This window comes from Penicillium soppii (assembly GCF_028829465.1).
Source record: "Penicillium soppii strain IBT 18220 chromosome Unknown utg000002l, whole genome shotgun sequence".
NCBI lineage: Eukaryota > Fungi > Ascomycota > Eurotiomycetes > Eurotiales > Aspergillaceae > Penicillium > Penicillium soppii.
Window position 1 is genome coordinate 1,102,277 of NW_026643232.1, and position 26,763 is coordinate 1,129,039.

At 49.1% G+C, this 26,763-nt stretch overlaps 14 protein-coding genes across 14 annotated transcripts; 6 read left to right on the plus strand and 8 right to left on the minus strand.

The window, feature by feature from the left end:
- Positions 1 to 583: 583 nt before the first annotated feature.
- N7529_001747 (uncharacterized protein) lies at positions 584 to 1,318 on the minus strand (the record flags this gene model as incomplete). The annotated part of the gene is made up of 2 exons (XM_057237278.1): positions 584 to 905; positions 990 to 1,318. 2 exons carry the CDS (start codon positions 1,316 to 1,318, stop codon positions 584 to 586), a joined length of 651 nt encoding a protein of 216 aa, XP_057101965.1.
- Positions 1,319 to 3,302: 1,984 nt separating this feature from the next.
- N7529_001748 (uncharacterized protein) lies at positions 3,303 to 3,584 on the plus strand (the record flags this gene model as incomplete). The annotated part of the gene is made up of 1 exon (XM_057237279.1): positions 3,303 to 3,584. One exon carries the CDS (start codon positions 3,303 to 3,305, stop codon positions 3,582 to 3,584), a length of 282 nt encoding a protein of 93 aa, XP_057101966.1.
- A 780-nt stretch (positions 3,585 to 4,364) lies between these two features.
- On the plus strand, positions 4,365 to 4,622 carry N7529_001749 (uncharacterized protein; the record flags this gene model as incomplete). Its single annotated transcript, XM_057237280.1, has 1 exon — positions 4,365 to 4,622. One exon carries the CDS (start codon positions 4,365 to 4,367, stop codon positions 4,620 to 4,622), a length of 258 nt encoding a protein of 85 aa, XP_057101967.1.
- Positions 4,623 to 4,871: 249 nt separating this feature from the next.
- N7529_001750 (J domain-containing protein) lies at positions 4,872 to 6,052 on the minus strand (the record flags this gene model as incomplete). Its single annotated transcript, XM_057237281.1, has 3 exons — positions 4,872 to 5,366; positions 5,422 to 5,946; positions 6,005 to 6,052. 3 exons carry the CDS (start codon positions 6,050 to 6,052, stop codon positions 4,872 to 4,874), a joined length of 1,068 nt encoding a protein of 355 aa, XP_057101968.1.
- Positions 6,053 to 6,299: 247 nt separating this feature from the next.
- Positions 6,300 to 7,412, plus strand: N7529_001751 (DNA-directed RNA polymerase I subunit RPA43; the record flags this gene model as incomplete). The annotated part of the gene is made up of 1 exon (XM_057237282.1): positions 6,300 to 7,412. The coding sequence occupies one exon, from the start codon at positions 6,300 to 6,302 to the stop codon at positions 7,410 to 7,412; it is 1,113 nt and encodes a 370-aa protein (XP_057101969.1).
- Positions 7,413 to 7,578: 166 nt separating this feature from the next.
- On the minus strand, positions 7,579 to 9,517 carry nfr1 (putative AIF-like mitochondrial oxidoreductase (Nfrl); the record flags this gene model as incomplete). Its single annotated transcript, XM_057237283.1, has 3 exons — positions 7,579 to 8,797; positions 9,013 to 9,205; positions 9,295 to 9,517. 3 exons carry the CDS (start codon positions 9,515 to 9,517, stop codon positions 7,579 to 7,581), a joined length of 1,635 nt encoding a protein of 544 aa, XP_057101970.1.
- A 578-nt stretch (positions 9,518 to 10,095) lies between these two features.
- On the minus strand, positions 10,096 to 14,084 carry N7529_001753 (uncharacterized protein; the record flags this gene model as incomplete). Its single annotated transcript, XM_057237284.1, has 3 exons — positions 10,096 to 11,284; positions 11,333 to 13,678; positions 13,738 to 14,084. 3 exons carry the CDS (start codon positions 14,082 to 14,084, stop codon positions 10,096 to 10,098), a joined length of 3,882 nt encoding a protein of 1,293 aa, XP_057101971.1.
- A 713-nt stretch (positions 14,085 to 14,797) lies between these two features.
- On the minus strand, positions 14,798 to 18,956 carry N7529_001754 (arrestin (or S-antigen), N-terminal domain protein; the record flags this gene model as incomplete). Its single annotated transcript, XM_057237285.1, has 12 exons — positions 14,798 to 15,484; positions 15,536 to 16,096; positions 16,147 to 16,359; positions 16,416 to 16,529; positions 16,601 to 16,852; positions 17,543 to 17,594; positions 17,647 to 17,883; positions 17,929 to 18,058; positions 18,115 to 18,153; positions 18,203 to 18,296; positions 18,466 to 18,710; positions 18,761 to 18,956. 12 exons carry the CDS (start codon positions 18,954 to 18,956, stop codon positions 14,798 to 14,800), a joined length of 2,820 nt encoding a protein of 939 aa, XP_057101972.1.
- Positions 18,957 to 19,289: 333 nt separating this feature from the next.
- Positions 19,290 to 19,561, minus strand: N7529_001755 (uncharacterized protein; the record flags this gene model as incomplete). Its single annotated transcript, XM_057237286.1, has 2 exons — positions 19,290 to 19,302; positions 19,338 to 19,561. The coding sequence occupies 2 exons, from the start codon at positions 19,559 to 19,561 to the stop codon at positions 19,290 to 19,292; spliced, it is 237 nt and encodes a 78-aa protein (XP_057101973.1).
- A 132-nt stretch (positions 19,562 to 19,693) lies between these two features.
- N7529_001756 (uncharacterized protein) lies at positions 19,694 to 20,377 on the minus strand (the record flags this gene model as incomplete). Its single annotated transcript, XM_057237287.1, has 1 exon — positions 19,694 to 20,377. The coding sequence occupies one exon, from the start codon at positions 20,375 to 20,377 to the stop codon at positions 19,694 to 19,696; it is 684 nt and encodes a 227-aa protein (XP_057101974.1).
- A 1,818-nt stretch (positions 20,378 to 22,195) lies between these two features.
- On the minus strand, positions 22,196 to 22,845 carry N7529_001757 (uncharacterized protein; the record flags this gene model as incomplete). Its single annotated transcript, XM_057237288.1, has 5 exons — positions 22,196 to 22,363; positions 22,426 to 22,526; positions 22,665 to 22,698; positions 22,753 to 22,791; positions 22,843 to 22,845. 5 exons carry the CDS (start codon positions 22,843 to 22,845, stop codon positions 22,196 to 22,198), a joined length of 345 nt encoding a protein of 114 aa, XP_057101975.1.
- A 263-nt stretch (positions 22,846 to 23,108) lies between these two features.
- N7529_001758 (protein PET117) lies at positions 23,109 to 23,434 on the plus strand (the record flags this gene model as incomplete). The annotated part of the gene is made up of 2 exons (XM_057237289.1): positions 23,109 to 23,204; positions 23,261 to 23,434. The coding sequence occupies 2 exons, from the start codon at positions 23,109 to 23,111 to the stop codon at positions 23,432 to 23,434; spliced, it is 270 nt and encodes an 89-aa protein (XP_057101976.1).
- Positions 23,435 to 24,137: 703 nt separating this feature from the next.
- Positions 24,138 to 25,230, plus strand: N7529_001759 (glycosyltransferase family 34 protein; the record flags this gene model as incomplete). The annotated part of the gene is made up of 2 exons (XM_057237290.1): positions 24,138 to 24,487; positions 24,534 to 25,230. 2 exons carry the CDS (start codon positions 24,138 to 24,140, stop codon positions 25,228 to 25,230), a joined length of 1,047 nt encoding a protein of 348 aa, XP_057101977.1.
- Positions 25,231 to 26,220: 990 nt separating this feature from the next.
- Positions 26,221 to 26,695, plus strand: N7529_001760 (uncharacterized protein; the record flags this gene model as incomplete). Its single annotated transcript, XM_057237291.1, has 2 exons — positions 26,221 to 26,455; positions 26,487 to 26,695. The coding sequence occupies 2 exons, from the start codon at positions 26,221 to 26,223 to the stop codon at positions 26,693 to 26,695; spliced, it is 444 nt and encodes a 147-aa protein (XP_057101978.1).
- Between the last annotated feature and the right edge of the window lie 68 nt (positions 26,696 to 26,763).

Here is a 26,763-nt window from a genome sequence, read left to right on the forward strand (position 1 = left end):
GATATTGGTAGAAAAAGGTTAAGTGCGCATCGATATCGACGGGAACATGCGTGGAATTAAGCAAGGATCAGTAGAGGTGCGTGGATGAGAGTTATGCGAGTGCGTGTGAATACACGAGGGCAAATGCAAGAAAACAACGGGTGATCGAGTTGTCGCAAGTGGTACTCCGTAAAACAGATCAGATCAAAGAAAACAGAAAGTTGTCTGATCGCGACAAAGAACAGGAAACATATAGCGGGGAAGAAGTGAGAAGTATACATAGTCCATGTACTTAGGTCTAAGTGTACATAGACAAGGTATATGTCACGAGCCCCTCTTGCTTCGGACAAGACAAGGCCTTTGTCTACATATGTTGGCTATATTTTATCCTAATATAGGCCTGGAGATATGTTCCCATGGCATGACATGTTAGCATGTCCATTGCCCTATGATGTATCCGCATATACAAATCTCGAACAGATTAGAAGAAAAAAGGACGCTCATCCGAGCAAACATTTCAGATACCACCAAAAATTATGATACAAACCCCCGATCCCAGCCAGCGCCAAACCCATAAACCCATAAAATCTATGATACAAAAAACTCAAGCCATAATCGCCGGCGACGAAGGCTCAATCAGCGCAGGGGTCACATCCCCATCCCCACTCTTCTCACTGGGCACAGCACTGCTAAGCTCCGGTAGCATCTTGCTCTCACTGGAATCCATATCCTTGGACAAACCCGGGGTGCGCCATGAAGGCAGCTGCCACATGATCCCGGTGAAGCTGCGGAGCTGTAGGGGCTTGCGTTCCCATTTGCGGCATGCGGCACCAGTGCGGTCGAGGGCGCGCAGACCCGCGTTTATGGCGCCGGTGTTGGCTTTTGGTCCAAGGCGCTGGGCGGCGGGGAGTTTGTCGCCTTCTTCACTGGTGGGGTGTTAGCTGTGATCAACAGGTGGGGGATTGAGTTTGATTGAGAGTAGAATGGAGATTGGGGTTGGAATTGCTTACAGCTTGGGCTTCTTCTTGGGACCTGGTCGTCCGCGCGACTTGGAGTCTGTTTGACCGTTTGGGCGCTTGTTGCCTGGTTTGGGGCCCGGGACCCCTTTCCGACGCGGTGTGTCGCCTGGTGTTGCCCCCGTGGCGGGAGTGGAATTTGCGTCGTCGGAGCCGTTGTCGGCAGATGATGGGCGAACTTGGTGGTCGGAGGAGGCTGGCGACGAGCGGTCTTTTTGTTCTGGGGTTTGGACGAACTGGGCGAGGGAGCTGGATGATAGCTTGAGGACGATTGTCAAGGAGGAATTCTTTCCTCGGCGACTATTTGGTGTACTAGCAGGCATGATGTAGTAATATTAAAGAAGTTTGTTAAATGTCACGACCGTAGCCTGTTTCCCCGTCAGGGTTGTTGATGGGATGTGGTTGATGAAGAGATCATAGTATGAGGGATGGGGGGAAGAGAAAAGTGAAATGGAAGGGGGGGCGAAGTAAAAGAGGGCGTCGTGGATCCCATGGTTTTTTTTAATTCGAAAAGAATGAAGCACAGGGGGTCATTCAGTGAAAAAGGGCATTTCTCTTTCCTTCGGTTTGGTAAGGACTTTTCGTATTTTACCATCAACAACTACTTGTATGGAGTATCATACACGGGGTTATGACCATACCTATACTTCTTTTTCTTCTCCTCTATCACTCTTGACTAGTGATGGTCTTAATTCTATCTGTATATGTTATTCATCATATCGATCTCAATAGTCGAAAGTCTCATCGTCAAGAAGCGATCTTCAACGGTACAAAGTTTCTTACTCGATGGATCTCATTCTAAACCCGCTGTGTCCCGAAAATCGCTCAAACTGACCGCATGATGTCTCGCACTCTTACCAATTACACTGGACACTAACTGTGAAATGACGCCAAAAAAGTCACCACGGTGGAAGTCCTGCCATACCCAAATTACGCACGACGTACATACGTATACACACGTATCTCCTACAATTTACCCGCTTGACCGGGGACACAACCACTTCACCCGCCAAGCTCCGTTAGTCATTCTGTTCAATCTTGGAACGCTCGGAAGGTTTAGGGCTGGAAGTTAAGGGAAACATTACCGAGTCTACAATGGTACAAAATGCCGAGAATGGCCCTTGCGTCTACTCGCTGTTCCTCTTGAAATTCGGTGAATTGTATGGCGCCAAGTTTCACGTCCACGTTTTGTTGGACAGATTTTGGTTCGACCTCGAGCTCTTTGTCGTCTGATTTCCACTTGGGCACATCCCAGCAAAATAGCGAAACATACATATGCAGCCAATGAAGCTTCGACCGAGGCCTCTCGATTATCGAGCGTCTTCGAATAATCGACTAACCCCATGATATCACCATGCAGTTCAAAAGGAGCTCAAGACCCAGGTCTTGGGATCTGTCCCCACCCACGGCGCCTACTCGGGGATCTACAGTGAGCCACATTATGCCCTCAAAAGGCCGTCATTATCAACAAAGCAATGGACCCTTGACTTCGAGACTATATTCTCAGGCGCACAGAAATCGAAGCCACATCGAGTAAGGACATGTTTGAACGGACGAATACAAGAAGAGTAGTTCACATGCGCATGACTGTCCAAGGATTGACCTCAGCTTCGTCGAGGACTCGCGATATTCGCACCGAGTATAGCAGCCCCGCGAAAATTACATGTTGGTCTCATATCAACGAATGCTTGATACTTGGTATACAAGTTCAATGTAAGTATATGGATTGATGTAGCTCTCTCTCCTTTTCTCATAGCCCCCATCCGCTTGTGTAGCTTTCACTCCAATCATCGATAGCAATATATGTCTTCATGCTCTCACTATGGACCGGAAAGATGTCATACGCTCGATAACGGACGTTGCCTCTGCGTCTCAACCTTAACGTATCATCTCATGGTCATCGACACATCGTTGTCCTTGTCGCTGGCTGTCTCTCATCTTCTATACCTAGTAGCATCTATCACAACCAACACAATACTAGCGTCTTCTTGCATCTGATGGTCTCACGGTAGCACTCATTTTAGGTCCATGAAGAATTCGCGTAGAAGACAGCGACTTGGACTATCCCGAACGGATAAGCTCATTCACTCCACGAATAGCCTCACAGTATTCCCACTGCACTGGCTCATCTATCTACTGTATGATTAGGTGAGCACGTGCCTCAAATGTTTTATCCCGGATGTTGTGTCACGACTTGAAACCCGGCACGCTGAACGACTGGAATCTGCAAAATTTTTCGTCCCCGACACCCACCGCACCTCAAATCTCGAAACAAACGAATCATTTCTTCATGCAAACTTGGCCGTGATGATCGACTGCGTGGAAGACGAAGCTGCACTGGACTTGAACGCTGTTGGTATGGTCTCCAGGGAGTTCGAGGCCGAGAAGAAACAGCTTTGCGCTTGGCTAAGGTATCTAGGGACATATTGGTCGTTGGATCCGTCTTTGGCGTTGCCTACGGGACTACGGGTTCGTCTACGGTTGGATGCCTGCAGGCTTGCACTGGGATATGTGGTGCCTGAGTTAGGACTGACGGACTCGAAGACAGCACGCATTCTCCCCAAGACACTGGAATATCTGCTTCTCTAGTATGCCCCAGAGCTTGACGGCAAAGAAAACCTCATGTAGATAGTCTTGAGGCGTTGGGAATCAAGAAGACTGGCCTACATTTCGATCGTGGACTTTCTAAGCTCAATGTGCTGATGCTTCAATACGGAATGCGCGTATCTGGTGGCAATGGACTTTTCAAGCTGTGCTGCTACTATTTTATCAGGGTGCTGACTCTAAACTACATCTCCGAAAGTCTTGGGGGAACCTTCCAATTGTTGGCGGGGTGATGCAGTGGCCATGAGGAAGGTACTCTGGAAGTCACTGTTCTAGTGATCTGTAAGAGTCAAGACATGGGAGTACTTTCCTTCCCATTCAGAAAACAACCTGGAGCTCCCAAACCTATAAATAGCCCCTTCTTCTCCTTTCTTCTCTTCTTCTCTTCTTCCTTCTTACATCTCCCCAACTTCGTCATCTTTGTTCATCCTAACTTCCATCAGCCTCTTGGTGGTTTATCCACTTCATGCTTGACCAACTTCATCATGGTTCATCAACATCATGTCTCACCACACATTGACAAGCACGTCCCATCAACAACATGGTGCCTGATCAACATCATGTTGTCTGATCAACGTTGTTACGTCTCAACAACACATTTCATTCGTCTTTCATGACATTCTCTTTGCTGTCAACATCATCATAGCACATCAAATTGATAGCTGACCTACGTTATGTCTAGTCTACTTCATATTTCCTCAACATCACGTCTCAATAACACGTTGACACCACGTCTTATCAACAACATGGTGTCTGATCAACGCCATGTTGTTGATAAGACTTGTTCTGACGAAGCTTGCTGACAGACCAAATTGTGACCGTGGCGGGTTCTCTGAACTTCAGGACAATCGGCACAGTTTGGCAATCTTCCACCGATTCGATACCCACAACCATAATCCCATTGCAACCAACTGTGACCGTGGCGGGTTCGATAACCTCAGCACAATCGGCATAATGGGCTCTGAGGTGGGAGGATTCATGGGAGGGTTGATGGGGATGAAATTCCGACTGCAGAGGGTTTGAAGCTTTATGGGTTTTGTCAAAGTGTGAGGCATTGTTCCTTGTATCAGTGGCAATTTTTATGAGACCGGATTCCTTCAATACCTTCTTTAAGCTTCCCAGTTTAACAACTAGTAGAGTAACCAAGCCGTAAGGGTCGATTGTACAAGAGTATAGAATTTCATGTGGGCTCATAGCGTTCAACAGAAAACCGGATCGTTATCAACAATAATATACATTTCTACTCAACTCAATAGTATTTTAAGTAGTCTATCAGTCATGCTTGTTCTCAGCCTTCCGTAGTTCCATGACATTTGCCACAGCCTGCTGTACCACAGGACTAGACCTCACTCCAGCGAGGATCAGCCCTTCCTTCATACCCCTTCGGAGGGTCGAGACACTCTCACGGTCACCGCGGAAAGGAGCCAGTCCCATCTGCATGATTCTAGTGGCCTCGGCATCAGTGGCGCGGCTCAACTGCACCAACTGGCCCATTTTCTGCATGGTCTGCGGAGAGATTTTATCTCCAGTTCCAGTCGCAGCTGTTTTGGCGGAGGGAGGGGCAGCCTGCGAGATGAAGATGTGCAGCATGATCGATGCGCGGCGGGCAAGTGTCAGGATCTGAAAGGGGAGGAGATAAAAAGAGTTTTTGGGGAGGTAGGCTTGTATTATGTCAGGGAGGTAAGTGGTTGGCATGAATACTGCTTGGGGGTGTGTGATCAGGCCCAGTTCGAGGGTGAGGAGGGCGCCGAATGTGATAAATCGCCACTGGATCAATGTTAGATTTGGAAATTGGAAATCTGAGTTTGGTGGTTGTACTCACGTAGCGTCCCCAATTCGCCCACCACAGCCAGTTCAGGAGCATCATCGTGACAAATCCGCCGATATACTGTGGCACAATTGACTTGGTTAATGAGGTCATCAAGTAATCGCGCATGGTCTTCTGCTCGCCCCAGTTGAGCATATCTGTTCCAAATCTATCATATGCGAAGCGCTTCACTGGATCCACCAGTGTCTCCTGGGCCCGTCGAATGTACAAGAAGTAAGACTCGGCGCCGCTGTCGATTCCGACTTTGTCAGGATGGTATTGGGCAGCAAGTCTGCGGAACCGCGACTTGATTGCTCGTTCATCGGCGAATGGTGACACGCCTAGCGCTTGGTAATAGTCACCCGCCAGCTGGACTTGGTAGAATGTCTCATAGAGCGTGTAGAGGAGGTAACTGGTGATCACGAAAATAAAGATGCGGCGGCGATGACGCTCATACCGTTCTGACTGAGGTGCTGGCTTTGGGTCCCCTGCACGTATGGTCATACCATAATAGACACTTTGAAGGAAAGACGTGGCATACTATGCTTTGTATATTAGCTCCGGTTCCGTTGTTGACTTTGTAACAGTGCACACTCACGTTAGGAAGAACGGCCCACCCAATAAAGGGCAACAGTGATGATGCCATTGTAAATACTCAGATTCCCCTGAATCCCAAAATCACCATATCAAACAAAAGATCAAAGGAAGCGCCGAGTGTTCGACCCCAAAATAGTAGTCTGGGGCCATCTGGCGCCCACCGACACCGCTCATCCGACCGCCTTCCCAAAATGGTATACCAAAAGCCAAAAGAAAAAAAAAGAAAAAAGTTCTCGACTTCAAGAAGCACTCAATCCCTCCACATCGAACGCTCCGTGGAGCGCCCAATTGCGACAATGGCAGTCGATGCAATGGATATCGACGCCCTGCCCCTGCGCACCGCAGAAGCAGAGCGCAAGCGCAAATCCAAGACAACCGCCTCATCACCAACAAAAAAGCGCAAGCAAGCTGCTACTGCTACTGCAACTGCTGCTGCTCCTGTTACCCCGGAGTCTCCCTTTTCCCTTAAAAAAGCAACCCTCTACCTCCCTCTCTCGCCAATCTCGATCTCCCCAACTCATGCCCTAGCCTCTCTGCTAGCAGAGCACCTCTCCCCCCTCCTGCTCACCTACTACCCACCACTGAAAGGCGTGGTGATGGCGTACTCCAACGCCTCAATCTCAAGCAAGCCGCCCTCACCCACGTCCACACCATCCGAGAACCCGCAGCCTCTCACCCTCGCCAGGACAGCCGACGAGTACGGCGTGCTATACGTCTACCTGACTGCTACATTCCTGGTCTTCAAGCCGGAGCGCGGCCAGATCCTCGACGGCTGGGTCAACGTTCAGTCCGATGGTTTCCTCGGCGCGGTAGTCTTCAACTTGTTCTCCGTTGGCATTGAGCGCAAGCGCCTGCCGTCGAACTGGAAGTGGGTTCCTCCTGGTGAGGAGGCCGAGGCTACGGCCACGGACGAGGACTCCGCGTCCGATAAGGATATGGCGGATTTCGACGCCGAGAAGGAGGGCTTCCAGCCTGCTGCGCTGGATGAGGAGGAGATGCCGCTCGAGGGCGAGGAGGAGGAGTCTGCGCATTCAGGCTATTTCCAGTCTGTTTCGGGCCATCGGGTGCGCGGCTCCGTGCGCTTCCGTGTTGTCGATGTCGATGTTATTCCTGGGTCTGAGAGGGATCGTGGGTTCCTCAGTATTGAGGGAACTATGTTGGGTGATGAGGAGGAGGCGCGGCTGAGCGAGGCCGAGCGACAGGGACAGTCTCTGCCGCATTCGTACTTTGATGAGCCAGTGAATGCTTCCATTCCTGTGGCTGTGTCGGCCGTTGAGGCGGTCGAGGAGCCTGAGACTGTCGACGTGCACGTTGAGAGTCCGAAGAAGGAGAAGAAGGTGAAGAAAGAAAAGAAGGACAAATCCGAGAAGAAGGAGAAGAAGTCCAAGTCTTCCAAAAAGAAGGAATAAACCGCTCTATGAGCCCTGATATCTGATATATCATATCACTGTTGACTACATCTGGGGCGTTCAGGTTCTACTTTTTTCTTTTCCATGTGTATATGCCAATTGAACATTCAACTTCATACCAAACTCAATCGCTACCTAGATCAATCCAAAAATTCATAACCAACAATCAAACAATCTTAACATCCAAAACATTCCCCCCAGCAACAACCTCCTTCTTCCCCAACATCCGCCCAGCCCTCATCAACTCCGCACTCTGCACCATGACCGGATCCACCCCCATAGTAGCAACAGCAACAACCGTCTCCCCCTCCGTATAATACGCAACAAACTTACCCTCTCCCTTCTCCTGCAAAACAACATCATCAAAGGACCCGGCATACCCACAATACCGCAGCTGCGCCCCAAGCGCCGACCAAAACACAGGGATGAACCGCTTAGGAGCAACCTTGATGCCGCGGTGCGCATAGACTATCGCGCGCGCAGCAGCCCGCCCAGCATTCTGCGCTACGTTCCAGTGCTCGATGCGAACGGGGGATCCGTTGCCACCGGGTCCGTGGTACGGGTATGTTGCGATGTCGCCGACGGCGTAGACGGAGTCGAGGCCTTTCACGGCGAAGTGCTCGTCTGTTGCTACCGAGGCGTCTTTTTCAAGGGTTACCGACTTGTTTTGTTTAAGGTAGTCGGTTGCTGGGCGGACGCCGACGCCTAGGACGACGAGGTCGGCTGGTAGGGCTGTGCCGTCTTTTAGGTGAACGGAGCCGACAGATGAGGAGTCTTTGCCTGGGGAGGCGTGGCTGACGCTTGCGGAGAGCTTGAACTGGATGCCGTTTTTGGCGAGGTTGGATTGGAAGATGCGGCCGACTTGGGGGCCCATTACTCGTTCCATGGGGGCGGATTCCATGCCTACTATTGTGACGTTGTGGTCTTTTGAGAGGGCGTTGCCGACTTCCATTCCTATGAAGGAACTGCCGATTACGACGATGTTCTTTTTGTCTTTTGCGGCGGCGAGGATGGCCTGCACGTCTTGGATTGTGCGTAGGGTGAAGATGTTAGATAGTTCGCCTTTGAAGCCTGGGAGGGGCAGGGTGCGTGGGATGCCGCCTGTTGCGAGGACAAGCTTAGTGTAGGTGATTTTCTTGCCGGAAGCGGTAGTGATGGATTTGGTTGGGAAGTCCACGGCTGTTACTTCATCTGTTAAGGTCTCGATGGAGGCTGAGTGGTACCATTCTCGGGGACGCCATTGGATTTTGGCGGGATCTGTGATGAGTGCTTTGGAGAGCTTAGTTCGGTCGATGATCAGATCGGGTTCCTTGGAGATTATGGTGATTTGGCCGGGGTATTTGAGTTCGCGGAGGGCTTGGACGAGGCCCAGGGTTCCGCTTCCGCTGTTTGGAGTTAGTGAGGGTTGATATGTATGGTTGTAAGGCAGTGAAAAAGAGCTGATAGAGCAACAGGCAAGTAAAATGTTGCGGTATGAAGTGTAGGCATCAAGAAGGGATATCATAGGACAGCCAGGAGCATATAAACCCTTATAGGTATAGCAGGGCATATATCAAAGTGCACAACCAGGTGTACATCAGGACGTTTGATATGAACTTACCCGCCAACAACCACCACCCTCTCATCCGGCTTCTCCACGCTGCATTTGTCGACGGGATTCCGCTGTCCGGACTTGATATCTTCTTCTTTGGCATTGATGTAGACAGCACCGTCTCGCTCGAAGAGCTCGTACTTGTTTAGGGCGTTGGGAGCGGGTGCGTCTTCAACGTCGCCAGTTGATATGTTGAAGCAGGCTGGATATAGCATTAGCTTCTTCTTCTGATTTCAATATTGGAGGTTCCGTTTCATGACAACAGCGACATTAAAATGAATAAACACTAACCTCCATGCCAGGGACAAGTAATCCTGCCCTCGGCCGTAACGACGCCATTCTTCAGTGGCGCACCATAATGCGTGCAGCGCGGACTGATGGCGTGGACTTTATCGTTTGCATTGACGAGGAGGACTTTTCCTTCTTCTATGCCTTCGACCTCGACCTCAATTTTGTCGAGGGGGGAGAGGGCTGATAGAGAGGTGATATCTTTTAGTTTGTATTCCTGGGCCATTTTTGATGATGTTGATAGATAACTGGGGGATACTGGGATTGAAGATGGAGATACTGGAGGTGAGAATGAAGAACGAAAAAGAGAAGCAGGTAAAATGGTTCTGGAGCGGGGAATAAGTGATGACGAGATGCAGCGTAGAGGGTTGCTACACCGACTCAATTGAGTTGGGTTCAGGCGCAGCTTGTTCATGGGGAGATTGGGATATATTTGCTGGGGAATTTTGAATGTAGCTGTACAATATACTGATCTCTTTTTGCTTTAAATGATTGAATTGAGTGGACTGGCTGAACTGATCGAAGGGATTGTTGAAGGAATGTCTGGAGTATACAAATGACATCACTCAGCCAATTCCACCAATCAACTGTTGGATTTTGTCACCAAATCTTGATCGACTCTATACAAAAAGTACTTGGGTACTTAGGCCCTTGAGAGATGTTATTTACTGACACATATGGATGAATCTAAGAATGAAGAAAAGAATGAAGAATTTATATTGATATTCACCGAAATATCCAAAAGAATGTGTTCCTAACGCCATCGCTTCATATGTAGATGTCCGATAGCTAATAAAATGTACATCAGAACTTTCTTGAACTACGTCGCTTCTTCCTTTGAGACTGCGAAGGACTAACGCTGACCCCCACCATCTTCTGGACTTTGCTTGTCGAAGCACGCAAAGGACCAGATCGAGGAGAGTTCTTGTCGGCTCCAAAAAGGGCAGACTTGGCGCGCCGAGACGGAGTCGAAGTGTGTTCTGGCTCGGGGCTGCCCACTGGGCTGGTGGTCAGATCAATCACTGCTGATGCTTGGGAAGCTGGGATCTGGGAGGTAGGGAGTTGTGGTCTGGAGTTGTGGTCGACGGATTCGCGCGCTCGCTTTGATTTTTTGGAGCGGGTAGAGGCGGCAGGGGAGAAGAAGTCGACGAGGTGGGTGCCGTCTGTGGTTGCGGGGTCTTTCTGGGCGCTTGTTGGTGGTTGCGGAGAGGGCGAAGGCGAGGAAGAGGGTGAGTTGGAACCGGATTTCTCGGAGGCCGACGCTGAGTGTGACGAGTGATTGTCCCCATTGCTGTGTTCTGACTCCGGCTCCAGCTCCGGGGATCCTCCAGAGGCCCCATCATCATCGCTGATAGCGAGCAAACGATCTGGATCAGACTCTCCGTTTCCGAGTCTGCTGAGGAGATCCGTCCACGACTCCGACCGGGACGAGCTTGTCGGGGCGGTGTTGCGCTTCTCCTTCTTGGATTCCTTCTTAGCGGGCTGTGATCCAGATGCGCCGTCGCCGCGAATCGTCGAAAGAAGTGAGCCAGATTGGGGGCCACTCCCGCCGGATTCAGGGGGCGGAAGACTTTCCACGACTTGACGCTCGTGGTGGTCAGGGGTTTCACCAGCATCGTCGAAGGATTGGTTGGCCGACGTATAAGAAAGCATGGAAGGGCCTTCGTCGTGGTTTATCACTACGGATGGGGTTTCGCCTCCGACGAGAGTATGGCCCTCAAGGTTGTTTTCTTGGTTGGGGCCTGGAGTGCGTTGCTGCCAGGACCGCGCGGAGTGAAAGCCCGTGAAAGTAGGGGATGGAATGGGAGGTGTGACACTTCGTTCCGCGGATCCAATCTGGACCTGTATCTGCGGCACTGGTGCAGGGCCGATGGAATCACGAGGAGACTCAAGATGGCTGACTTCATTTCCGATGGTGACAAAAGTGGTTTCATCAAGGTCCATCTCTGGCGCAGGCTGGACGTTCGGTACGGATTCCTCGACTACGGAGACACTTAGAAATAGTAAGTATGGATCAAAAACCAAAGTTTATTTCACTGACATGCTGCTACCTTCTCGAGTTTTTTGCTCGTCGCCTGATGCAGGTTGAAGAAGCTTTGGGTCGCTTATTTCCGCAAACGCAAGCTCACGGTATCCATCGTCCTCTTCTTCGTCATTCGCTAGATCGGGTACTTCGAACTTGCTGAACTGACGGAGCTCATCGTCCCCCCTAGCCGATAATTGCTTTCGGTCTCGCTTTGCTAGTAGTACATTAACCACACCGTGCTCTTTGACAGACCGCACTTCTGCCACTCTGTACTCGGACATCTGAGGCTGCCAGTTCGTAGCTTTGGACATGTCAAGTTGGCGGAAAGCAATGATTGCTCCGACCTTTAGTTCGCTCTCACTCAAATCAGGAACAGAGCCCATATCACTGGGCGGAAGAGGCAGATCATCGGTGGCATTGGCAGTTGGCTCAGGTTCGGGGCCTTCGTCGTAATTGAGTTGACCCTCACCTTCAGCCTCGCCTGCATAGTGGCCTTGATAATAGGGATCGGCGGCGGCTTCGTAATAGCCTTGATCATCTCCTTGGTAATAATCATCACCATACCAATTTCCGTTCTCGTCGTATCCCTCCTCCTCTTCCGCCTCCTCATTGTTGTAGACTTGGATCCGTTGCTTTCTCTTCCGCTTCTTGCTGGTGCCCTTTTTCTCGCGAATCAAAGCGTTAGCTTCCTTGTCCCAGCGTTGAACGAAGGGATAAGGAGGTGCGGTCAATTCAATCTCAGGATAGACACACTCGACGGCACGAATGACTAGCTTGTTCATCCAATCGCCACCATCGTCAGATTCATCTTCGGCCTCGTCCATCTGATCGGGCTCTTCATGGGCAACCTGCGAAACGTGCTTTTTGGGCCCACACGCACTGGCTTTGGCAGCCAGCTTTCGGCGAGTTTCCTCTTCGTCCTCCTTGGTCTTCGGAGTTCGCATACCAAGAGAGCCAAACAGCATGCGCCTTGAGCTGGCGACATCCAACGTCCGTCGGTGAGAAGCTTCTTTGGAAGATTCCTTCTCTGGTTGCTCCTCCTCAGGCACTTTATCTGCAGGAGATTCAGCAGCAGATTTGCGAGGCGGGTGGTTTTCCTTCTCTGATGTTTCGTCTACATCAACACCATTGCCCATCGCGAGAGCATGGAGCAGCTTCTGTCGTTTGGCTTCGAACTCTTTCTGCTCCTGTTCCTTCTTGTCTTTCTTTTGCTGCTTGGCAGACTTCTCGGATGACTGCCCTGGTTGCTCTGATTGAATAGGCACTTCCAAGTTGAAGGATTGTTCAGGGTTGAACCAGCCATTATTCTTCTGTTCCCATGCGCGGAGCGCATCGAAGTCCGCTTCATCAGGGAGAGCGCCGAGCTCCTTTAATTTGGAAAGACGACGGCGCATTTTGAGGCGGTTGTTGCTTTTCTTAGTACGGATAGATCCAGCACCAGGTGCGCTGATAACAGACGGTGGCTGGGTCTTTGGAGCAGGCGGAGCTTCGTCTTCGGACTCGGAATCAGAAGAATCAGAAGAATCAGAGCTATCAGAGCTATCAGAACTGGCATCTGAGTCGGAAGAAACAGCCTCCTTAGCCGGCTCCACCTCGCTCGAAGAGGCATCATCGGAGTCGGAATCAGAGTCACTCTCCGAGGCAGAGGAATCTGATGAGGAAGAATCAGAAGATTGCGCAATGCTCTCTCCAGCCTGAAGCTCAGGGACACCTTCTTCTCCTTTATTGAATCTCACGGCCTTTGAAGTCCTCGGAGAGTCATCTGCCCGAGACCGCTTGCTAGAAAGCGAAGACGCAGCCGCAAGTGATCCTTTGGAGGTTGGTCGCTTGCCTATAGAAGCAGCGCGTAGTGGATGTCCAGTAGAATTCCGAGTCTGACTCCGAATATCCACAAACTGGGATGGTTCTTCGAAATCCTCCTTGAGAGCTTGGAGCTCGCTCTCCAGCTCATTCTCATCCACCTCCATGTCCGAAACATCTCCTTCGCTTTCAGACTCGAGGTGATTAATGGGATGGCGAATCACAGTTCCCATGGACTCTTCATGCTCAGCCGGCATGATGGAAAGCTCTTTTCCGAACCCGGTTTCTGGAGGCGGCATCCATTCTCCGTCGCCTTCTTCATCGACAGGCGCGTCGAGGGCATCTTCAGCTGTAAAATCCGGACCCCGCTCCCAGCCCGAAAAAACAGTGCGCCGTTTCTTTCTGGGCGGGATTGTAATTGCCGGTCGTGTAGATGTCGTCCTTTTCAAGAATGGTGAACCAAATGCCACACCGTCGATCAGATGCTTGCCTTCGGCGGTGATTTGGTGACGACCACAGAGTCGTCTGGTGCGAAGATCTGCCAGCTGGAGGGCACGGATACTATATTCAGCAACGGTCAGCAATCCACATCTACTAGCACAATATCTAGAGATACATACACGACTTCATCGCCATCCCGAAGCAACCCATCAACTTCCATGAAATGCAAGCATTCCGAGCCGGCAACCTCAACGACATAGTCTTCCAATCCCCACTGCCCACTAAGCTCCGCATCAAAGACCTGAGGCTCAGTTTCTAGCGGGACAACCTCATTGACATCCTCGAGCAGTTGCGCGACGGTGTATCCACCATTCGAGAAGGCGATATTGGGGGCCCGCGACGATGCGACAGCGGCTGCTGATGCCGGGCGATGAGCGCCATATTCGCCTGCTGACACTGCCGCGGTTGTCCAGAGGATTCGCGTGACCGGCAGGCCGTGTCGCGAGATAACAAGGTGGAGACGCATGTTGGCCAGTCGTGAATCAAATCATTGACGCGGTCGAGTTTTCTTCGAGCTTTGAGATTTCACGGTGGGGGGTTGGACATGTGTTTGCTTTGGAATATGTGGTAGTGGGTATACGTCGGTCGGATGAAATATAGTAGCCAAGAGTGAGTGTTATGGCCAGTGCCATGCGCGGGGTTTGGACTGCGTGAAAAAGAACTGAGAAGCTCAATTCGTGGAGAGTGCGCTAGTCTCTTTTCGGATTAGTGTTCTTCCTATAGTAGATCCCCTATGCCTGTTTCGATCTACGCTCGTCCGAGGTGTAAACAAACGCGTAGATTCTACATGATTGGTGCAAATATCATAAATATGTCATATGAAAGGTTTAGAGATTGGAAAAAGTGAGGTTATCAAGAATCTTGGTGAGATTTGTGGAACTTTGGATCCACACACTTGTACTACGGAGTAGAGATACCAAGTTGGAGCATAATGTAAAGAATAAGAGTGTAAAAATAAATATTCTTAGACCAACGCCTCAAATTATGCAATTCAATAATGAATAAAGCTATTTCCAATATAGGAATTTGATGGGTATCGAATATGGCAGCAATGAAGCAGTTCCATGGACATGCTATATGCCATAATATCCACAGGAGCATAATAAGCTGCAATGCAATTCACAACCCGTCGTTAGACGTGAAAAATGACCAAGGAAAAGATTAAGAAAAGGACCATGATCAATGACCGCGATTAGCCGGACTGCCTGGTACAGGTTTCCGATTCGGAACACCCAGATTCATAGGCCGAGAATTACTCCCGGAAGCCTGACGCTGCGCGGCCGGAGGAGCCTGAGAGCTAGTGACGGGCTCGTACTGCGGTGGACTTTCATCGTCAACGGGATTGTGCGAAATCTTCATCATGCTTCCTGGTCGTAGCACCGGGGACTCCGAGCGAGGCGAAGGGGATTCTGGCGGCGTGGTAGGTAACATATCGAAGGACTCCGAGGAAGCGCGGTTATTGCGACGGCGGGGCGCCGAAGATCCCTCTGCCGCGGGCCCGTCACCCTGCTGGGCTGCGGACTTGGCATCAGTTCCAGATTCCATGGGATGGGAGGCGTCTGGTGGGTGATACTCGCGGCGGGGCCCGTCTACTGGGCTTAGATGGTCTGCCATGGCATCCTCGTAGCTGGGCGGGGCCTCCTCAGTGTCGTAAGCGTCACCTGAGTTGACGGGGACGGGCTCGCCGCTGGGTCGGGGTGGCATGGGTGGTCGGATGTTTTCGTTTTCTGCTGGAATGCTGGCTTCGGGTTTTAGTTTGCCTGGGTGGAGGGATGCTGCGGCCATTGCGTCTAGGAGGGCCTGTGGGGGTGCGATTCCTGAGAACACCTTGACTGGCATTCGGAGGGGAAGAACGATGAGTTGGGGCTGTGGTTCGGTTAGCCAAAGGGTAGGTTATAAGGATAAATAGACACATACCTTCATCTCTCGGGTATTCCCATGTGTCAGACCTACGCGGACCTCCAGCTCGTAAGATCTTTCGATGTTACATGTTTCAAAAGAAGGTGCCACCGAGTTAGGTAGGGGATACCGATTCCAGAGGCCTGGGTCAATAGTCCAATCAGTGCCTATGGGATCTTCGGGCTTGCCTAACGGTATATTCATGTTGCTGCGACTCATAACAACCCAGGAGCCGCTTTCGGTGCGCGTGAGATCTTGGGCCAAAATTTTGGTGTAAGAAATTAGCTCCACCTGTAACATTTGAAGGAAGATGATGTCGGGTCCGTTGTTCAGTCTTTTAGCAAGGAGACGAAGCGGAACGGGTTCATTGCAAGTGAGAATAGACGGGTTTGGAAGTCGAGCATCGACGGATACTCTGGGAGGCTCTGCTGTGGGGTGGTCAGATGCCCGTGAGAATAAACTTTTCTTCTTGGGCCCAGCCTGAATTTTAGAGAATTGGTGCTGTCGCCTGGCGTAGGTTTCCTCGTTGGGGTTTCCAATCCTTGGCGGTTCAATCGGGAGAAATTTTAGAGGCACAATCTGCATTCGGTCAGTTGTTGAGTCGGAACATAGACCGTCATACCACGTACAGATCTGATGTTTTCTTTGTAAAATTGTGGCCGAATAACGGTGGCCTTGACGAAGTATTTGATATCTGCTTCGCCTGGGAATCCACTCAACGATGGCGGGAGGGTCTTTCTGACATGTCGGTTGGTGTCTTTGGCTACTTCGACTTTCAACCCAGAGAAGTTTAGATTGGTGAGCATGCTGTTGGTGCTGTTGCATGAATTATTAAAGGGGAACTATTAGAACACCGTTAATATATTTGCAATAACCATAGCAAATTAGTGATAGCTACCTTGAATTGAAATGGATATTCGTAACTCCCTGCCGCAAAAGTATATGAAGGTGCAGGAGACCCATTCTGCATCACACCCGGCGTGGGAAAGACGGTAGCAACCTTGTAGAGTATCTGGAAATTCCATTAACCAATGCTCCAACCAACCATAGCCACCCGTCCAAAGCATTGGGATATCCTCTCACCTTGTGAACCTCAAGCTCGGTCCTCTTTTTATCCGAGTGCACATTCTGGGGGTTCTTAGGCCCAGATAGACGAGTGCGACTCTCACACTCCAATTTGACCTGGATCCCCCCGATAGCCGCTTCAGTCGGGAGCTGAAGCACCACCTTTCCCGTCAAAAAGTCCAAGTTTGTGTAATGGGTATGGCGGCTGTCCAAAACGATATTTGCGGACATGGCGGCGGAGCGCCCGAGCCCTGGCGGGGCTTCTTTGAGCTAACAGTTGAATTTTAGGGTGGAATGCGGTCGCGTGATATCTGGAAAAGAACGCGACAACGATCAGGTTCTCGAAAAGGGCGGATCAAGAGGTTGGTGGGTGAGAGAAGTTGAGGTGGGGGAAGCAGATTATATTATAAGATCCCGGAATGACGTTGTGAGCGTTCGTAGATCAAGTGATCGCCAAGCAACGTTTTAACTATCAATCAATATGCATGTTCGAAAGGATGTAGGAATATAAAACATATTTTATTAAAACTTGAATCAGTTACATGCTGCGCCTCAATAAGATCACAGCCACAATGTCTTTTTTTCCATGGAAAAAAGGGTCTCGGTCTCGGTGTTTGAACTCTACTAGTATAACGGTTGAATACTCTTCCCCCTACACTCATGATATAGCTACATACAACTTGAATTGGCAAAAAAAATCCTAGATATATTGGCCTATCTCTTACAAAGTGTCAAAGACGAGAATATATACATGCAAATACATTGCCCTTCGTACAACATAAAACGAATTAGAAAGTGACTTGAAACTCCAGGCACCAGAATTCCGACAGAGCCGGATTCCGCGACCCACAGGGCTGAGAAAAATCCAAATATATCCACTTCGCGGTTAGTTCTCAGAGGCCCTCTTTGGCCAACATGTCTAGGTATGTCAGTCTATGTTGTAGTTTCGGGTGATCCAACACAACCCTGACACATACCTGCAATGTCCAAATAAAAAGCGATGGCGTTAAACCTGCAAAAGGATCAGCCTAGCCCTTGGAAATACAATATTCCATGATGCTTACTTCCGTTTGTTACCTGTTATCTCCCCAGCTAGCCACTTGAGTCGATTGGTCCAGTTGATTAGGTCGAGATGGCTCACGCCCATCAAGGTTCCTTTGTATCCTGCTTCACCTCCCCAGCGACTGCTGGCAACACTGACTAGGCCGTCATTTGGGCCTTCGTACTGTTCGAGGATTCGATGGGATAGTCGGAATGCGGAGAAGAAACTTGGTTGGACTGCTGCACCGTAGGAAAAATATCTGGCGGGTTAGTAGTGGAGAATAAGAGGGTGGAGATGAATTTACCTGACGTCTTCCACGTCTGGGGTATTCGGGTTGAAGCTTTCAATCATATATTTGCGAGTTAATTGTGAGAATGCGCCTGTCTCAACTCTCATTCGATTCAGGGCGTAGTAGATCTGCGGTAGGACATCGGCTGTAACGAGGTAGGTTAGACTTTCACCTAGCAATAGTCGGGAAGTCTTGACGAACCCCCAATTTGATCAAATACATAGTCCGCCACAGATGAGCCTGTCATATAGTCAGCAAGAAATTCAATACAAGCAGAGATATGTCAGACCTCGATGCGGTGTTGCAATAGTAGTCAATGACAAAACTTTGAATTTCTCTGGTCTAATGCGACTAATCATGTATCGCGAATCAAGACCACTTGACTCGTTATTAGCGTGAGTCCGAGCGTTTTTTTTTTCTTTTTCGATATTCGACAGGTTGGCTCACCCCTATTAAAAATAAGCATTGACACCGTAAATCGATTGAGAATTCTCACCATGCTATGTCTGCAAATCAGTTAGAAAATGAAGAAAACTCCAATCAGATAGGAACATACGCAATAATATTAACATCCTTTCCTCGTGCGCCCGCTTCGATATCTCGAGCTAGTTCTTTTGCTCGATCCTCGATGGTACCAGAAGGGGGAACTGTAGCTATAATAACTTCGATCCCCCGTGCCATCAAAGCTTCTTTGATACCACGCCAGTACTGAACACCCGGAAGATACGGGCCCCCAAGGCGCAATTCGTCGAACCCGAGTAAACCATGGGCGAGAACGACAGGGTGTTTGGGAGCAGCTGATCGCGGGTTAGCAACAATCAATGGAGACTCGGTGAAAAGAGCATACAATAGTGATCCCGGACAATTGAGTATTCATCGCGAATGACTCTCCCATGGTCCTCTAGTCGCGGCTCGAGGAGGGGTCTGAATCTGCATGATGATACATGATATCCTCTGCTTATAACGCGGTATGTGGGCAGACTGTATGGTGAGCACGCTATTGAAATTTTTAATGCGTTTGACGCAGGTATCCCATAATTCATCGTCGTCGAGGGTTGTCAATTGAGCGCCAGGGCCCGTCGCGGAATGACGCAACAGGAAAACAGGTGTGGACGCCTCAGGCAGAAACGAACTATATAACTAACAATTGGACACATACATATGTTGCCTCTACTGCTTCTCTCTTCAAGTTGGTGCATGTTAGGCGCTTGGCAACTGAATCACTTCAATTTTCATGTACTATAGAGGGGCAAACCTTGATTTTATGTGTAAACTTTTCAAAAATGGCGATGTATATTCAGTCAGTCAGCCACAGGTGTGTATACAAAGAGCTGGAGCAACTAACTTTTAGATCTCAAGCAAACATAGATTCTGAACTACTTCCAGCATCTATACCTATGGATTAGATTCACTATATTGCTTACTGCAAGACGTTACCAGTGTCAAATTCGCGACGTCCATCGGGATGAATCCAATACCAATAGCCACCTGAGCTCTTCTGAGGCTTTGGAACCACCCTAATGATATTAATAACATCATCGAGACTAATGGCATGATGATCCCGCTTGAAATCCCAGAACATGTGTTTCCACCCATCCGGATGCTTAACAGTTATCTTAATACCTGGGGTGCGCCGGGAAAAGAACATATTAGTATCTGTAAAGAGAAGAGTATTATTGGCTATAACCATACATTTTTTCTCGTATCTCGTAAGGACAACCTCGTAGTCTACAGGTTAGGATGACTACTTTTTTTTTGCTTTTTTCTTTTTCTTTTCCCTTCAAGAATGAAAACAAATAGCCGGTGGCCGTCGATACTCAAGGCCCCAATCCGACCCATTGCGCATCGTAGTGGAGGCTACAATTTGCGCTCGATCATAGTGAACCTTCATCCAGCCCACATCTTGCTGCGTACACCCGTATAATGGCTCGTACCCATCATCATCTTCTTCCCATTCAACAAGCTCCGGCACCCACCGCCTATTGATCATCACCACAAACCCAGTCGTATTTAACTCATTCAATTGCTTCTCCGGTATCTCTAACACAGACTGTACCGCTTCCTCGTTAGCTATGATACAAAGCCGATATCGGGCTCCATACGCCCATTCTGCGCGCTCATACGTCACCCCTTGCTCCGTCTCACAGGCCGTCATCGCCCACTCCTTAAAAGCGTCTCGTATCTGAGCGGGTGTCGCTCCGTCAAACCGACTCTTATCATCCATCACCGTAGGACGGAACGAATCCCACATGTCGAGACCTTCGTAGTATTCTAGTGTCTCGCGGACCTGGCCGAGGAACCGGCGGAGGAACTCTTCCCAGTCCGACTCGCTTGTATAAGTGGTTCGGTAGATCACGATACCCCAGTACCAGAACCCGTCGTCTCGCATATTTCTCTCGATGAGGTCGGCTTCGTTAAAGTTGACTAGGTACCCTGGGGTTCTTTTGGAATCTTCGATAACCATGGTTGGTGATGTAGACGAAAATGACCGAACGAGTAATTGAATTTGAAGCGGAAGATTTTGTTGGAGCCTTCTTTTAATGCCGGGTCGTGCTGCTGTGTTATGCCGTGATGCGAGAGTGTGATATCCGGTGGTAGATAAAGGTAAGGAGGCGATGCTTGAAAGGCTCCTGGGGGCGCTAGATTGATATGTTGGGCTTTTCAGGAGGCTTCTGACTCGGGCGGAGATTAGTGACGACATTGCATGATTTTTAGCCGTTGTAAGAATTAATCAAGATGCAGTAACCGAGAAAATCGCGGTTCAGATTTAGATTGTTATACTGGCCTTACTGCCTGACTGCCTTAGGGTTTCACTTTGATCTGCGAAACAAAGATTCGAACCATCATCGGTCTAGGCCTTGTATCGTAAATACCGGACATTTGTATTATCCTTTGGTTCATATACTCCACCTAGGGTATGATGTGTGGTCTGAAGGGACGGGGCCAGGGATAGTGTGTAGGCCATGGCTTGTGCAGAGCACTAACGGGAGTGCTGCAGCCTTAGGGGCACTCTAGTGCGATGTCAATGGTTCACTGTCATTCATTTGCTTGTAGATTGGGGACATAATCCATGACTCACATGTTCCGGTGGCCAAGACTAGGGACGAAGAGACGGCAAAGGGTGGTGGCTCTTGCGCTCGTGCACTGTGGTCGAATTTTCTCGGTTCTGTCAAATCGCATCGTCTTCAGGGTCAGTGAGACAGGTCAGGCTAAGATTCACATATCTCGACGTGGATATTCGCGCTTTGTTGGGTTACACATAGGGGCTGTATAGCAGATCAGCTCAGTCGGCTGCTGTGGCGGAGACCCTGTCGCACAAACACTTGGACCAGCCAGCCTAAGTCTTGTCTCTTGGTCGGCTGGCTGGTTGGCACAGTGAACGGGGAACAATATCTTTACAGAGATTTGATTTTTCGGTGGGACTATGGTCTCGGATGCTAAAATTTTGTTTGATGCTTGGTTACCCCTTGAATCTCGACATGTAACATGCTTGACAGGGCTTAGGGGGTTCGAACACGGGCTGAGGATAATTACGCCGACGGAGCAGCGTATGCACCGTGAGACGCAGAAGTTCCCTCTGCATTGGGGCTAACATGTCGGTGATAGCTTCGAATATACCGAGGTAATCTAGACGATATATAAGCGAGAAAGAACGGATGTAATGGTTATTGATAATCGGAGAAATCGGCGTCTCTGTACCTCTAATGGCACGCAAGGCAGACATTCTCTTACTACAACAAGAGAAGTAGTCAAGCTCAAACTAGTGTTCCAAGTGGCGCGGCAAGGTGTACGTACCAACCAACAGTGCCACAGTACAACATGACTTCAATGACTCGGGGTTTCTGGGGTTCTACTTATCTCCAGAATATTGGCGCCTGATCAGAGAGAAAGTTGGATCAGCATGCGACTCCGATTTGCGCAGATGAACTCGATCTAGTTCCAGCGGTATGTTAGTGTGATCTGTTTCGAAGGATCTTTTGAATAAGCCGAATATGAAAGCCTATAATTGGTTGTGCCAAGTATGGATGTGATGAGCAGAGAGGCTGGAATCATTCAGTGTGATAAGTAGCCTTGAGAAACACGGCCAGCTTCAAGCAATAGCCGGAGGAACAATAAAACCAGGAAGCAGAATATTCCACAAAAGTATAGGGAATGCACCCTATAGCACCAAGAGGTTCGATGAAGCAAAAAGAATTGATATTGTCCGTAAAATGGATATCGATGAACAGCACGCAAGCGCATCATCCCGCAAGCAAAGAAAAGATGTACTGGAATATCTAAATTATGCCTTAATCTTCTCAGGCACCTCGGGCTTCACGTCGGTCGTCACACGGATCAGCTCGTCCACCACCTTGTCGCCGTGCGACTTGCCAGCTTCCTTGATTTCCTGGAGCTTGACATCGGCTTCCTTGTTGGATTCGCCTTCGGCGACCTTGTACCCGCTCGAGTGCTAGCAGAACCGATAATTAGCACCGCATTCATGCTTGCAATGACCTTGCAGTTGTGTCTCACCTCGCCCTCGAACTTCTTGTACTCCTCTTCCTTCTGCTTCTTGTAATCCTCGATTTCTTTCTGAGCCTCTGACTTGGCGTCTCTTATGCGCTTGGTGCGGTCTGCATCGTTGCGAAATTAGTTCAACCAGCGAATAATGATTGGGTCCGAATAGCGTACATTCTCTGGCTGAACGTGGTGTGACGTATTAGTACCTATTTATAACGACAACGACGAGGGTGCAAGTAGATCAATCATACCTTGCTGCACAATCTTTTGAGCCTCTCTCTCGGCCTAGCAAATTCATGGTAAATATCTCCCCACGCTCAGGATACAACTAACACCTACATCGAGGAGGGTCTGAATGCCCGCGGAGTTCTGAGCCGACTGTTGTTGACCGTTAGCAGCTAGCCACCAATTCCAAGAGATATCACCCACCATATTTTCTGGAGACCTCTCAGCTGTAGGAAAAGGAAAGAGGAGAAATGAGGCTGACAGGGACGATTTAACGGCTAGTCTGGAGCTCCGAGTCCAGGTCGATCGGAGCCACGCATCGCCCCCCAGAGCGGTGGGGGTTCTGCCATCCCCACCGCCCGATCGATAAACTGATAATCCCCGACTCGTTTTCAACGTCTATTCAATCTTTGTTTGTGGCCATTATTTGCTGAAGATTTGTGCTGAGACGTGATATTTCCTCTCCTGCCATGTCTCGCGCATCGAAATTCACATTGGCAGCCACCGGCCTCGGCACAATGGGCATCGTCTGGTTCGTCCACTGGGCGCAAGAAGCAGACAGGGCGGTATGACACGACTTCAATTCTGTTCTGTTGGATTTTACTGACTTTGCGTCCTACAGGCTATGCACAAAGGCGTCGAACGAGACATGGAGAAGCAGCGTATCCGACTAGAGCGCCAGGCCGAGTTCGAAATGCAAAAGGCCCTCGAGCAGGAGTACCTCAAGCTCCAAACCGTACACAGCACGACCGGTGATCCAAGCACAGCCGGCCAGAAAACGAGTCCGGGGTCATGAGGCAACATATAGAGCATGGGGTCGCGCTGTGTCTTTCTGCGCGGTCTGTTCCGCATTTGTCTGAGTTCGCCTAGAATCTACCGGGAATGGTTACGACGAGCCGGTCGGCGATGCATGGGTGCCAGGAGTTTAACTTGTTTGATTATGCATGCGTTGTTGTACAAATATTCCGAAATGAGGTGTATTATATACCCGATCTGTACTATAACTTGAATTCACCTAACTCTCTACTACTATAAGTGATGTTCCTGTTCGAAAACCTCAGAATTGTGCTATATCATTGCAAATATGCAAAATTTTTAGGTATTCCAAGTCTCCAAAACGAAACAGGCATTCTTATATGAATTTGGACTCTAAAGTGGGGTCAAATATATATAGCAGATCAATGTAGGATGGATTGTAGATGAAACACGCGACGACAGGATCTCTAAACACATTAACAAATGCAGACTTGATGTTTTCTATTTTCGAATCCGTGAATTGAATCTGGTTGGCTGGCAACTAAATGTGTTGTGGTTGATATTCCGAAAACGGCAACATTCCCAATGCGGAAGTATGAATTCATACAACACCAACCTTATTAACTCTAAATCAGAAAATATCTTAGCTGTTCAACTGCCGAGAAACCTTTTCTCTCCATACCCTCACGTACGATGAAAAGACCAGCACCTACACGGTGATGCTGGCCATGATACCACACCCGATGACCTTCAAGCAGCGGCCCTTACACAATATCCTGATAGTGTTATCAGTGATATGTTTCGTTTGGGTCACCTTGAAATCCTACCAAATCTTCTCTCATCCAGAGCCAGACTACCCACCCAGCAACAAGCTGCAGCGAATCGCCAAAGTATCCATGCTCTATGGAGAAACGAACCATATGTACGAGAGAGCATTGCAGAGCCATGCACGCCACGGAAAAAGATGGGGATACCCTATGCATGTCCTGCGAGAGGATATTTCAGTTGGATTTTGGAATAAACCGAGTTATCTCATATCCTTGGTGATCAACGAGCTGGCCAAGCCAGCGGGCGAGAGGATGGAATGGTTGATGTATGTATTGTGCCCTTGTCTGAAGGAACTCCACTAACTGGACCAGGTGGGTGGATGCAGATTCTATAATCTTGAACAACGATATTCCCGTGGAAGTCTTTCTTCCCCCGTCCGATCTCAAAGATATCCACTTGGTGGCAGCCCAGGACCAAAACGGCCTCAACACAGGAATAATGTTCCTGCATGTCCACCCGTGGACGATTAGCTTTCTTACCGAGACCATGGGATACCCATTATATCTCCCCAGCATTGACCTTGGTCGATCCGCCGACCAAGAAGGCATGAGGCGGGTTCTTAACAAGACAACTGGGGGACCAAACGGACGGGGATATGCTGATGGAGTCGCTTATCTGCCCAGACCATGGATCAATACCTATGAATGGGACTGGGCGTATGAAGGCAAGAAAGGAGATTTGCTTGTCCATTTCCCTGGTCTGGAGGAGCGGCGGTGGCCGCACATGGCCAAGTGGTTGGATATTGTTGAGATGACGCCTCATGAGTGGGACATGCCACTTGCAGAGACTGGCTATCCAAACAGAACTGCCGCGTATTGGTCGCAATTGCGGAATGCGAAAGAGGGTATCAAGTTGGCTGAGAAGAAAATGCAGTCTGGGGAAACTGTATCTGAAGATACAAAGGTGGCAGTCAATGCTCTCAAACACGCATTGCGGGAGGAGTCAGATAATATGGATCTGATTCAAGAGCGACTGCAAGGTCTTAATGTTTTGGTGGGTAGGATATAGTACATGTAGATTTTTATATTCAATGCCAGAAGAACCGTTCAAGATTCAACAATGTCGAGATCATGTGAATTAGGCACAATCAAGTTCGTGTATGAAGACTCTTACCCATAGTTCTCTACCGTATTATCTGCCCAGGTTTATCCATGGTTTCATATTTCTAGATCTCGCATGAAGCCCTAAGACGAAATAACTAGGTAATTCTGGGATGGACCTCATCAACATGATGTCATGTTTGTTGACTTCCCCATACTAAGATCCTATTGATTCTGAATGTAAATCATTCAAAATACTAGGTTTGTCCCGCTTACGCCGTCGCTGCCAGAAAGCTAATTACCGAAATTTCTTCATCCCTATTGTTCCTTTGTTGCTACCATATGGAATAGGGTATACTTTGGTCGCGTGGATCCTCACTAGGGTTGAGCATACACCGCAGTAAGAGCCAATTTAAAGCAAAAGCCTATATAAGCGCTGACAGATGTAGTAAACACCCCGGATGGACTTTTCAAAAGACTTCAACATCCCCAACGGTTCATAGTCTGTTCGACTCTTACATTCAGGTCATCACGTACACCAATTTTTTTTTCGGTTGCACAGGGAACTGATTTTGGCTTCCAAAACTGTTGAGGCTCACTGAGCCTCTGGGGAAAATAATTCTCATTCTTGATGCCGACAGTCGATCCCGCGATGGACCGAAGGGTATTTCAAGCAAAGTCCCGCTGAATGTGAACGAACTCCACCCAGAAACAAGCGGTAGACTGAATCATTCCATGTATGATACGTTTCTACCCACATTGTATGCTTTGCTTCAAGCTTATACTAACAATTGTAGCAATAATCCACGGCTACGACTATCGACTAGTCCAAAATCCCAAGACCATCTGACAATTCGGAACATGGACAAAAGTGACCGCGAGAAAGAAAGCCCTGGAGCATTACGAATACGTTGTATTCCTAGAAGCAGACGCCATGATCTTGTACCCGAATCTCGCCATGGAATGGCTATTCAGCTACTGGGATATCACCTCAGATACTCTACTCGCCCGAGCGCTCGACTCAGATGACCCGCACAATCGCGATTGGAACGGCGATACGATGCTGAACACTGGCTTAATGATTGCTCAAGAAAGCCCTCGTGCCCGCGAACTGTTCGAGGCGTGGGAATCTTGTCCCAATGAGACAAGATATCCAAGCTGTGCCAAGTGTAGTGGCGAATGGATCATTTTCGGTATGACTTTGATAGATCCGAGGATATTAAGATTTGCCTTGTGCTGAGGCGAATGGGTGTCCTGAGGTCGCGACTACAGGGTGGGTTGGGGAGTTGATTAGGCATTATTGGGGGAATAAGAAGTCGTTGACGGCTACTGCGGGAGATGTTGTGCAGTACTTTTTGCCGCAGTTGCATGGGCTTTTCTATCAGAATTTGGAGACAGTTGTGGTTAATATGACTGAAGGTGATTTTGTATGACAATTTTTGAGAAATTTGCTCTATTACTTTACGATCTAAACGGAGAGAACTCCATTTGATACATTATT